This window comes from Pieris brassicae, chromosome 10 (genome assembly GCF_905147105.1).
Source record: "Pieris brassicae chromosome 10, ilPieBrab1.1, whole genome shotgun sequence".
NCBI lineage: Eukaryota > Metazoa > Arthropoda > Insecta > Lepidoptera > Pieridae > Pieris > Pieris brassicae.
This window is the reverse complement of record NC_059674.1, coordinates 8,729,951-8,742,943: the sequence shown is the minus strand read 5'-3', so window position 1 is coordinate 8,742,943 and position 12,993 is coordinate 8,729,951. Positions and strand designations below refer to the sequence as shown.

The window sequence follows — 12,993 nt, the reverse complement described above, 5'->3', positions numbered from 1 at the left end:
TAAAGTGAGAGAAACTCGCTGACCACAATTGCTGAAAGGCACACACCACGTCGAGTTATTATGATGTAAATTATGTATTTAATTCGCGTTTACACTGAAGTTATATTTAATTTTATATTCTTTTTTTTAATTAACATTTTGTCAACAGCACAGTCATGTATGGACTCGAAGCAAATCCTCTTCAATGGCTACTGTTACCTCTTTTCCGGATACCCAAGGGCCTCTTGGACCACAGCCAAACAGGTGAATTAATATAATTAAAGCTTTGCAGTTCCACAAGGTTTATGCTTTTTCTGAATAGTTTTTAACGCGAAGACACAATTTAGTTGATTATTTGACATATGTTCGTTTTATATTATTATTACTAAGAATATCAGTAATACCATATACGCAACTATTTTTAATTTATACACAAATTATACGATATAAACTACACATTAGAACGGATGATTTACCTGTTTAAAATGTATTAAACAATAATTATTAATTTATATATCATGTACTAGATACGTTGCTATGTTGAAGGTACAAGATTTATCAAGGTCTCGTTTATATTTTAATTTATTTTATGTAACTTTTATTGATAATAACTTAAATACAAATATTTACAATTTTTAAATTTGATTTCACAACATATATACGACGAAGATTAAGAACTAACCAAAAATAATTACAAATAATTTGCCTTTTGAGGTGTGTGTGTGCGTTTTATGTTCTTAAAAATCCATACTATTTGCTTTTTTCTTTTAAAAATAATATCATCTAAACTCATTCCTCTCCAACATTTCAATATTATATGTTTCGGAATTATACAAGTCTCATCTCCAGTATACCAGATTACTTGCGGATGACTTAAGTTCAGCAATAAACTTAAATAATTATCAGGCTTAACACGGTAGATTAATGTGCTGCTAATTCACTAGTTACGCAAGGTTCAAGAACAGTACAGGTTCATGGTGATCCTAACCGAAGGTTGAAAACTGTATATCAAACGTGTCCTACATCTGTACTGCTACTGACTCAGGATTCAAATTATTCAAATCAGCTAAAAAACACAGAATAGTCATTTAGACAAAATGTCTAATACCTGAAAAAAGATATTTACCTAGATACCTATTTATATTACACCTGATTATATGTATGAAAATATAAAACCTATTATTCATAATGGTATATTTTTATAATTTATTTAATTTTTCGCAACCAAAATATGAAACAAACTCAGAACTTTCAATGACTTACTCTATTTCTTGCTCGATATGAAAAAAACCTAAATTATAAGTGTCTTTGTGAACTGATATTATTACTGACTTCATAATATAAAAACCATCTAAATTGGTGTAACGTCATCGCAATATAAAACATCCATGGCGCTTAAACCTTTTGTGGTCTGGGGCTCTGATTCCTGCATTTTTTTCATGACCATTTGCCAATTTAATAGGCAAGTAGGTGATCAGCCAACTGTGCCAGACACGAGCCGTTGATGTTTTGGTTTTCAGAAATTCGTGAACACCCTCAAAAACTATTAAACCTACTCTTACCAGACCTTATTTAAATCAAAATCATCATCAAACACCTTCACATATATCAGGCATAGTAAAGCTTAAACGATATCATGCTCATAAGTCACCCTATTTCAATAATATTGTGTCTTGTAAATATATAAATAATTATAAGTAATTTCTTAAGTAGTAGTCCGCTACTAAAACATCGCTTTCAATCTGCTTCTTTCATTCCTTATCACTCTCGTAAAATAAATGATTTTAGTAGAAACGCTCTTTTAATATAAAGACCAAATAATACATCGTAAAACCACTTTATCTACTTACTTACTACACTTACTTAATCTTAATAAAACAAAACTCGCATTGAAATTCAACGTGAAAACAATTCAAAAAGTCACCTAATAAAGTACTTTGGAAGCAATCTCGAAGATATGAAGCGAAGTGTGAAATGGTGTCGCCAAATTTTTTGGTCCATTTCGCCCGAGCCGGGTGAAGTTAGGGAATCAATACGATCCGCTAACGAGCTTTGGGGAACTTTAGCTGATTTACTAAATCTACTGTTGATTATAGGATTTTGATTTGAGTTACTCGAAGTTTCAGTAAGGGAAAATATAAGTAGTAAATAACATCCAACTTTGGCCATTTTTCTTCAATGTTTAATTGTTTTGCTAGTTTCAAGCCGAATTGAGAAAGCTTTCAGAAAACTATTTAATTGAATTAAAAACTATATCGAAGCATGGCAGTTATATAACTTTTATAGAATATAATATATATATTCGAATAATATTTCGAAACTACAAGTTATAGATAATATAGATAAACAATGAATAATTTTAAAACATCTATTTGTAATAAGTTATTCTTTTTAATAAGACACAGATTTAATTAAACAAATTTGAAAACAGTCAAAAGAACCATTTACGAAAAAATAATAGCGATTCCTTTTTAATTTAATCAAAGCAAAGCTAGCCAATTATTTAAAAATATGATCCAACATATTCCACTGAACATAAAACACAAAAGTTGTCGAGTTTATGTCACTAATGTAAATGTTATTCACACGAGACGAAGCTATTTCTAAAGATATCCTTTTATACAATTCCCATCGTGTTTTCTTATTTTGACTGAATGCCTCCCTAGGGACAACTCGTTCTTATTGTATTTTCTCGGAACGGCAGTACGGTTCGTTTTCAAATAAATTTTGCTTTAATAGTTTAGAGGATATATAGTACAGTGACGGTTTAGTGGTTAAGAGTGCGACTCTCAAAACCGGTATCTAGTGTTCAGGAGTATTTTTTATTAAGTTTATTAACCACAGATTTATTAATAGAAGCTATTGTATGTCTCAGTAGAGTTTGATTGAATCTGGCGTTCCGCAAGGTGGCGTACTTTCTCCTCTTCTTTTGGCTATTTATATTAAATCCTTAACTTCGTCTTTCAACGATTTTTCATTTCTACGCCGATGATCTTCAAATCTACGTTCAATCAATAACCATAAGGCCGCCGGTTGGCCTCCTTTTCAATTAATTATGTTAAATTTTTATATTGCAACTACGTGGTAATAAATAAATAAATATACGAACGATAAATAATAAAAATAGCCGTCCTAAATTTAGTCTACTAGGTTCATTCTGAGTTAGTTAAAAGCGATAATAATACGAATTTTAGAGGCTAATTGATTAAATATTTGTAGTATTACACGATATTACAAAGAAAAAAAATATCAAGTAACAATGCAATAGTACCGATGAAATATATTTTTTATCTAGTTCTCTAACTCACTTATTCTAAACTCTAAGATTTCGCCGGACTTTTGAGTAATATTAAGATTTACATCATCTGTATCTGAGAAGAAATCACATATTAGCCCCCGACAAGTTCGAGTAATATTGGCATGTTTCAAGACTTGTGTTTTCTTTGGAATGTCTAAAAATTATCAATTTCGTTTATATAAAATGTAATTTTGGGAAGTCGAGAGCATAACTGAGCTAAGGATGACAGTAATGATATCTCTTAATGAAAGATATTTGTTACAATATTAAGTAAAACTTAATATGATTCTAGGTTTGCGAAGGCTTAAACATGCATTTAGCCTCCGTCCATACGTCAGATGAAGAACGATTCCTTGTGTCAGGCATCAGAACAAGCAGCGATTACAGCGCTGGAGCAGTCTACTGGCTAGGTGGTAATCTAGCTAATGAAGAACTTAGCTGGATTGATGGAAGCGCTTTAGGATACCAAGCATGGCCACCTTACAACGATACTGAGCAGTTCGATGAGGCTTGCTTAGCTGTGCAGGTACTTATGTAATTTTTGTGTCTTTTTTGTGTAACAAGAGGCTCACCTGATGTTAAATGATACCGCCGCCCATGGACACTAACGTTGCCGAGATGCTCGCAAGTTCGTTGCCGCCTTTTTAAGAATTTGTAAGCTGTTTCTTAAAGAACCCTAAGTTGGCTACGGAAATACTTTAGTGGGCCGCAAAAGCTTTTCACTTCATTGTTCCCTAACCATTCAAACTGTTTTAGGTAAGAACTAAATAGTTTCCCAGTGTATGAAATAGAAAAAAAAACTTTATTCCTAAACGAAACACTTCAATAAATACATTAAACTACATAATTTGCATCTGATCCACGAGCACTGTTGGCCTAGTGGATTCAGCGTGCGACTGTCATCCCTGAGTTTCTATCCCCGGCTTGGACCAATGGAATTTCTATCTATGGGCGCATTTCACATTCGCTCAAACGGTGAAGGAAAACATCGCCAGGAAACCGGCTTGCCTTATACCCAATAAGCCGACGGCGTGTGTCAGGCACATAAGGGTCTACTTGCCTATTAGATTAACAAATTATTATGTAACAGATACAGAAATCTGAGGCCCAAACGGTTGTAGCGCCATTGATTATTTATTATTATTTCATCTGATCAATAATCTAATGACAAAGGCGCTGGTACGTCCATGCCCAATTATAGGCATCTTATTTAAAAAAGCAAATAAAATCCAACCAATAGTAACATACTACCTATGACTTGCTAATCCTTTTAAATAGATACTATATCAAAGGTCTGAAATAAATTACGATTTTTAAAGTCATATATCCATTCACTTTTTTGATAAATTATATATTTATATTACGTTATAATATTATATTTTTCTTTAGTGGAAAACATCTCCAGTTCCGTCACAACCCAGCGGGTTGTACTGGTCGCTTCACAAATGTTCAGTGACTGGAGGTTACGTGTGCAAACGACGGCTTAAACCTGAGTACTTGGTCAAGAATGAAACGGTTAAAGGAGCTTCTGGTAGGTTGAGTTTTTTGGTTTGATCCTTCTATTTATTTATCACCTACTACTTATTTAGTTTTTTTCATGTGATTCACATGAGATGCACACAACTTCTTCCTTTTTCAAAACAGTGATGAAAATAAACGAAGAAATCTATCTGTATCATATAATTGAATTTATTATATTGCAAAACCCAATTAACCCAACTCTATTTAATGTAATTGTGGATTACATCCTTTTAAATTATGAATTTTACTATGGGGCCAAGAGTTAACACAGTCACGCGTAAACATTACACTATGCCGAGTGTAAAAGGCACGTATAATCTACTGTATGCGTATGACTCTCATCCCTAAGGGCGTAGGTTTGAACCCGGATTGTGCAGCAAAGGCTTTCAATGTGCGCATTTAACATTCGAACGGTGAAGAAAAACATCGTGAGAAATCCCGTTTGCCTTACATCCAAAAAAACAACGGCGTGTGTCAGGCACAGGAGGCTGATCACCTACTTGCCTGTTAGATTGATTGATTTTTTTTATTTAGAATACAATACTGTTCGTATTAATAACGAGTCGCTGGGTTGTACACCAGTATGGTACACAGTACATAGTACGTACGTAAGTTACATAGATACACCAAACGTCATCCTTATCAATTTCAACATGATCATAACCATAAAATAGATTAAACCAGAAGACAATAATAATAATATCAAAGCTGGTATCAGGTGTAATAAGCAGTCCACACCATCCGGCTCTGTACGACACAGACTTGGACCACTTCACCTTGATACGAGGACCTCCAGCCACGCGGTTGGTCTTCATCTTCCAAACCATTGATTTGGAGTACCAGGGCGATTGTCTATACGACTATATTGAGGTGATTAAAGTTTAGTTTAAACTAACTATTTTAAGAGCGGTCACTAACCAAAATCACTCATTGTAGATTTGATTTAATCTAAGTATGTGATGTTAAAATTAATAACAATAGTAGTTATTGATGACTGTAGCTGTAGACTGTAACTTCAATGGTTGACTCTATTTAAAAACAAAATACAATATAAATTCCTAGATATAAAAAAAACATAAAGTCATCTCTAACTTTTGCCTTATTCCGTTTTTATTCAATCACGGCGAGTATAATGGAGGCAAAAAATAATTGAATTACAAAACATTTATTTGGCCGAGAGCTGTTATTAACACTTTTATTAAAAATTGTATACTTTACGAGTTATTTATTTACAAAACATTAAGCATTTGTTGAACCACAGAACTGTTTTGATCTAATTTGTCTTTGATGTTATAAAATTATAATGACAATGACACTAGCACCATCGCTCCTACATTAATAATATAGATTATGATATTACTACAGACTATCAAATATATATTTCGGCAAATTCTTCTCATACTTATGACTACGTTTTTGTGTAACTGTCCTTGCAATAAAAATATGTTGTAGGTCTTAGATATACGTACGTTACTTGAACTTAACCACACTTTACTTAAAATTTAAGAAATATTATTTTGCAAGAAAGAAAATCCAGAATTAAGTTTTTATTACAGTCTTAGTCACAATCTTAGTCAGTCTTAATTAAAACGAATGAAATAAAATTATTGCAGCTACGAGATACAATTAGCATGAAATCATCAAGATACTGCGGAACAGTGGAAGACGTTAAATGGGTCTCTTCAAGGAATGAGGCGCTTCTGCATTTTCATTCGGATTACAGGTAAACGAAAAAAATAATTTTATTTAATAAATTTATTTAAAACATATGTGGGATACCTTTCCTTACAATCAAAACTAGGATTAATATTCTTTAACACTATAAAAGTAAATAAAAGTTAAAAACCTTTTCAACGTAAAATGTTACAATTACCTTAATTTTTAATTTCAGCGTTCAAGGCTCGGGGTTTCTTGTTGAATGGCACGCGGTAGAGTTGTCAGGTTGTCCTTCAAAAACATTCACTTCTAAAGAAGGAATAATCACGAGCCCAAACTACCCTCATTTTCTTTTACCTGATTTGGACTGTACCATGGATATCCTTGCTCCTACAGGTAAGATCAAAAACAATAAAGTATTATAAAACAAACTTTGAACTGATCTTATTTATTAAGAACAATTATACCATTATGCAATGTTTCTCATTCCTAATATAAAGAAGGTATTTGCAAAAAATACGAATATTTAACATAGATAGATTGTAATAGAAGATTGATAGAACTTGAGAATATATAATATCATTTACATTACAGGAAAGCGCGTATTTCTCAATATCAGTTTCTTCGATTTCGGCTACGGGTCGTTTTTAAATGGAATCCCTCTGAACATAACAAATGTTATCCCAAAAGACAATTATCTGGAGATCCAAGTTGACCCACAAATTGACCCCATTCGCCCCTTTCTGGACCCAAATGTTTTAACCAGTGGATTGTTTGTTTCCACCTCGGAGGTGATCCGATTGAGGCTGAAAACTGGAGGAGATGTTACTGGAGTTGGATTCCTGGCACATTTTAAAACTGGTGACTATTAATTGAAATTATTCCTAGTAGGGTGTATCCTTCATTTGACGCTTATGACTTGTGGTTTGAGTGCTTGGCATCTGAATTTCGATGTCCGATGTGTGATGGAAGTGTTGATATAAGGGAATATATACTTCATTAACACTCTTCATATTAGATTTTTTAAATTTAATATAGGCGCTTTCGAATGATTTCTTCTAGTTAACACAAAGAAAAAAAACTAAATAAGTTGAGCGCAAGAAGTCTAAAACTACAAAGAATAGAACAAATCAAAACAATTAAAACATATGTAAACAATAAATGCTTTTTTTTTCAAATCCAAACTGAAGGATAAGACACAAAATATTTGTTGTTATATTATTAAATAATTGTTTTAAGAAGGAGGCTATTTTAGCGTACCTAATAGCTATTACGAAGTTTCCTTGTTGGTAACAAATTCCTACTATATTACGTATTCGTTTTCCTACAGTTAGCTTCCTTAATATATCCAACGTGGTGGAATTGGGTGGCGTTCGTTCAGGCAAGATCTTGTCTCCCAATTGGCCAAGAGCTGGTCCATCGCGCGCCAGAGTCCGGACTAGACTAATCGCTCCACACGGATTTATTATATCCGTGTTCTTTGCAAGTACTGTACTCGTCTCTAACACTGGTGTATGGCCGTGTGGTGATGGCAAAGGGTGGATAGAGGTATGTTTTTTTCTAATTTAACTGAATTTTGTTGTTTATTAATGAGAAAAAGACCTATGAAAAGCTTTTGATGCTATTTTTGAGTCTTTTAGTGTCATTATTAGTATAAATTTCAGTGTTGCCCTAAGCCACTAGGCTTCAGCGTGCAACTCTTATCCCTGGGGTCGTAGGTTCGATCCCCGGCTGTGCACAATGGAATATCTTTCTTTGTGCGTATTTAATATTCGCCTTATGAAGGAAATCATCGTGAGGAAACCGCCTTGCCTTAGACCCAAAAAGCTGATCACCTACTTGTCTATTAGACTGACAAATGATCTGAAATCTGAGGCCCAGACATAAAAAGTTTGCAGCGCCACTGTTACTATGTTAATATTATTATGTATAAATTAAACGATTAGTGAACTTCATAATTACACCTGTTTTATTTGTTTGCACAAATATATTTTAATCCTGACCAAACTTTTGTAATAATTTTAATAATTATTATTACCATGTAGGTAGGTAAATTGTAAATAATCAATAAAATAATTTATCAATATAGTGAAAACTAGTTAATTAAAGTTTCTATAATTACCTGAATGAAATAAAACATAGATGTGCAAAAAAATTAAATAATACATTAATTTAGTTCAATTATAAAATTAGGTGAAATTTATCAATTTTATTTATATATCATTAATTATTAAAACATAACTTAATTTAAAGTTTATACACTGTATAATACCTCTTATCTAATTTTTTCTCACGTTAAATCTTATGAATTTATATGTATATTGTATTAATTATTATATCATTTATTTTATATATATTATATAATTATAAGACGACGACGACTTAAAAATTAAAATCTAAAATTGAAATCAATAAATGTTTTAAAGAAACGACTAATTAACTAAACATTTAAATAGTGAAAATATCTCTAATTTACATATTATATATTATCATAACTTTTTTAATCATTGTAGTTTTTATCAAAATTAATAATTGATATTAAAATTACATTCGTCTCATTATCTTGCAACTAAAATTTTCAAAGGTTTCACTTCTACCACGTGTGAATTGCACACGTTTTTTTATTCATTGTGTGATTAAATGTTATTACAGTATACGCTACGTATATTTATGAATATAAATTTAACTTCCTAAAATAAGGGACTATACGAACACATTTTATTAGGTACAAGATAGTTACACAGACCACAATGGGACCACGTGGATGTTATGCGAGAACAATCGACTCACACGCAGTTCTGAAGCTACTGTTCCTCTCGTTATCAATTCATATCTTCACACACTTGTTGTCACGCAGCATTCTGCCGAGCGACCTGTTAACATTGATGTTTCTCTAATTGTTAAAAAAGGTAAGTGTAGAATTAATAAATGTTTATTTCGTGGAATATGTGCTTCATATGTGATTGTTGTGGTTATATAAAAGAAAAAACACTTCACAATTGGATCGAGCTATAATAATCCCTCTGTCAAAATATCATATACAATTAAAATTAATATAAATCGCAATTTTTAATGTTAAGTTTGTTTCAAAAATATTATAATAACTAAATAGAATAAACGGTAAACATAATTTTATTTCTTTTTCAGATCCAGAATACCACAGTAAAATTCTCCTTCTCCCAGATGAGACAAGTATAGAATCGTGTTATCCAAACCCTTGTTTGCACGGAGCTCGCTGCGCAAACGATGACACCAAAAAATTCTGCCAGTGCTCTGGATATTACACCGGTTAGTAATTAAGAAATATTACTTGGTCGATTACGATTTTAAATTATCTTCAAACGGATATTCGGAATAATCGGAATAAATGATTTGACTTTGAATGAAACACTATGTTTGAAGCTGGGTGTCAACTGGCTTCAAAATCATGAGCATATAACTAACATAAAATTGTTGTGGGTTGTGGGCTAAAGACTGGCTTATCTAAGGGTTCGCAAATTTAAGTGACACTTATGACAATATAAGTGTAGTCGACCTTTTGGACATTATCGGAAACAAGAGTGTGGGAATAACTAATGGGATCATTTATTCCTACCAAAATTAATAATTTAGAATTTATTAGTAAGCGCTTTCATATTACTATCTATAATATACATGTAACTTAACAAACGTTAGTTTATATAACTTCTCTTTATTTGGTGTTAGTGGTTATATAGTGGGTACTAATCAATAGATATTTAATTTAAAATTGAAAAATGATTTATTTTTCCAATTTACCTGCAAACCTTAAATTATCTCAATTTCTATTAAAGAATATAATACTTTATTTACTCCACTCATATAAAAAAGTAATTGAGAGGAAGTTCACATTTTTGCGCAACTTTCCAGGTGTATTCTGTTTGATTACTGCCTGCGAGCGATCGCCTTGCGTTTTTGGGAACTGCTCTTTATCAGAAGACCCTGATAATGTCGGTTTCAAATGCGCGTGCACACGTGGCTACAAAGGAAAAAGATGCTCAGAACGAATACGTCCCTGCGCATCTAAACCTTGCAATCATAGAGGCGCTTGCCTGGAAAAGGATGGAACGTTTCTCTGTCAGTGCAATCCATCTTGGAAAGGAAAACGGTAAGTACCTTCCACCTAGAACAGGAACAGGGGCAAAAACCACTTTGAAACATCAACCAGGAAGGATTGTTTTGTCCATAAGGCAACCCGGTGATAAATATAGGATGTCTTTATATTCTATATTTACAACAGGTTTTCATCACAAAATTTACTTTTGACATGGTGTTGTCGGTTTAAACTGAAGCTGGATAAAAAATTTGCGCTGATCGTTTTATACTATATTTAATTGAAATATGGCCGTACGTAAGCTTTAAATAAATAAATGTTTTTTTGAAAGAATTTCATAAATACTTTTTGCATTGTACCCCGTACTAGACCTAAAGTTAATAATTATTTTTTTGGGAAAAGGGATATTCTTCTTTAATAAAATCCCAGAGGCTCTTTTATCTCTGCCTTTTAATAGATTTAAGAAATGTGTTAAAGAAAAGCTGTGTAAAAAGGCTGACTACAAAGTTAACGATTATCTAGTTGATAAAAGGGCCTGGGACAAGTGCTAGACAGGCTACTTCTAATTAATTTGCAATATTTGTTTTAAAATAAGTGTTGTTTGATGATTTGCTATTTTGCTATAAGTCTTTTTCTCTCGGCCTACACCCTCTGTCTTCTTTGCTGATGAGTAGGGGTGTCTACCTATTAAAATTTAATGACGTGGAATAAGTGATATTTTATGTTCCATAAGAAAAATATTTTATTTTTATTTTGTGTATTTTTCAGTTGCGAAATGCCAAATCCAACACCGAACATCATCGGATTGGGAGCCAGAATGATGCAAGAGCCATTTTGGCTGGGCCTCTTCGCCGTATTCTCTGTCTTAGGAATGGTTGGTTTGATTTGGTGTGCGAAGCGGCATTTCCCTGAGAAAATTGAAAAATTACTAGCGGAAGAGGCGGACAGGTGTGCCAGACGTAAGTAAACATTTTGAGCTTTTGTTTCCAAAAGAGGTCAGCACTATTAAGCAGCTTGCCACTTAAGTATTTCAGCAAATTTTAAAAATAGCACGAGTAGCTTCGTTTTGCTCAGTGCGTGTTTTGAAATTTTGAGCTACATGCACACGAATTCACTTTTTTGATAATTAAATAGTAATTTTTTTGTAACGATTAATATATAGCTTATATAGAGTTCTTAAGATCGAATATATCGGTTTTGAAAGTCTATCGAGGGAAAAACTTATGGTAAATTTGAACTAATTGTCAAAAATTATTACTATAGGTGTATTTTTTATATTGGTGTTAAATGTTGTATAGGAAATATGAAGGTTAAATGGTACTTAACGCTTAACGGGAAAACTAATGCGATCAGCCGCATAGTGATAACGAATGTAGTCGAATCAGCATTTTCGTTTATCATCCACAATTGTTTGAATACGATAAATACTTTATACCGAGATTTTCATAAAAGGGCAATTAGTACAATGATAGTTGGACTACTGGTTGCATTAGTGTTTCTGTGAAACAGCGTCGAGAGGCGAAAGGCAGCGGTACGCCGCGGTGCCCCAGAAGGAGCCCTAGGGGTTAGACTAGGCGGTAGTTGAGAGGTAGGTCCCAGACTAGATGAGCCTGGCCGTCCATCGAATACCTTACGGACTTATCTTAAATGGGTTAACTTCGCAACACTTGGTCTAATAAATAACTTTCGTAATATATAAAACGTCTTGGAAATTGACTGTTAAGTTAAACTTTACTTAACAGTTAAGGTTTTTAGTTTTAAATATATTGAACTCAAAAAGGATACCACTGCATAAGAGATAGCTAGTTAAGTCTGCAATTGAATACGAATATCGGTCATTACTTGGATATATAGGAAGCCATAGAGAGTACTTGGGTATCGGATGGATGGCGAGGTGACGGGCGGTTTGTCCACAGCGGCTGGCGTGGCGCGGGGCGGGCGCGGCACCGGCGAGGCCCGCACTCTACTCACGCGGCTCGGTATCCGCAAGCCCTCCATTTCTGGCCTCGCCCAACCGCGGGCCGCGCGCACCTTTAGTTTGGACGATCTCTTAAAGCCGCCGCCCGGACGTAAGGACTGGAGCGGATCCGCGCACTCCGCACTCATCTCATTGGTTATCATCGTCATTGGACTACTCATCCGATGCATAAAAAATTGATTAATACAGTTAATCTGTAGTCTAATGGCGACTCAAAATTATAGAGACAATAAGAAAAAATTAATTCTATTAATATTTTGTATGACAAGCGTTTAATCATTGAAAATACCAAATACTTGTATAATTCGTTACATCAGATGCACACTCATCAAATGCATCACATACATTGCAAGTATTCACCAAATCTTGCTTTTCTCCATTCACATCATTCAAAAATAATCTTAAGCAATGCGGAGCGCGCGGTGTAAATAGCTTTATTGGATGTTCACTTGCAACCTGAATGACACCTTGGAATGCCAAATTATACTC

At 33.4% G+C, this 12,993-nt stretch overlaps 1 protein-coding gene across 1 annotated transcript in view; it reads left to right on the top strand.

Annotated features, from left to right (window-relative positions):
• Positions 1–12,993, top strand: part of LOC123714963 — a 175,332-nt gene that overhangs the window by 156,026 nt on the left and 6,313 nt on the right. The window contains exons 11-23 of the mRNA XM_045669677.1: positions 149–243; positions 3,570–3,803; positions 4,667–4,808; positions 5,517–5,668; positions 6,412–6,521; positions 6,690–6,850; positions 7,049–7,315; positions 7,785–8,002; positions 9,180–9,363; positions 9,602–9,742; positions 10,343–10,580; positions 11,295–11,485; positions 12,443–12,595. Of these exons, the coding sequence (XP_045525633.1) occupies positions 149–243; positions 3,570–3,803; positions 4,667–4,808; positions 5,517–5,668; positions 6,412–6,521; positions 6,690–6,850; positions 7,049–7,315; positions 7,785–8,002; positions 9,180–9,363; positions 9,602–9,742; positions 10,343–10,580; positions 11,295–11,485; positions 12,443–12,595 (2,286 nt within the window). The remainder of the gene's footprint in view (positions 1–148; positions 244–3,569; positions 3,804–4,666; positions 4,809–5,516; positions 5,669–6,411; positions 6,522–6,689; positions 6,851–7,048; positions 7,316–7,784; positions 8,003–9,179; positions 9,364–9,601; positions 9,743–10,342; positions 10,581–11,294; positions 11,486–12,442; positions 12,596–12,993) is intronic.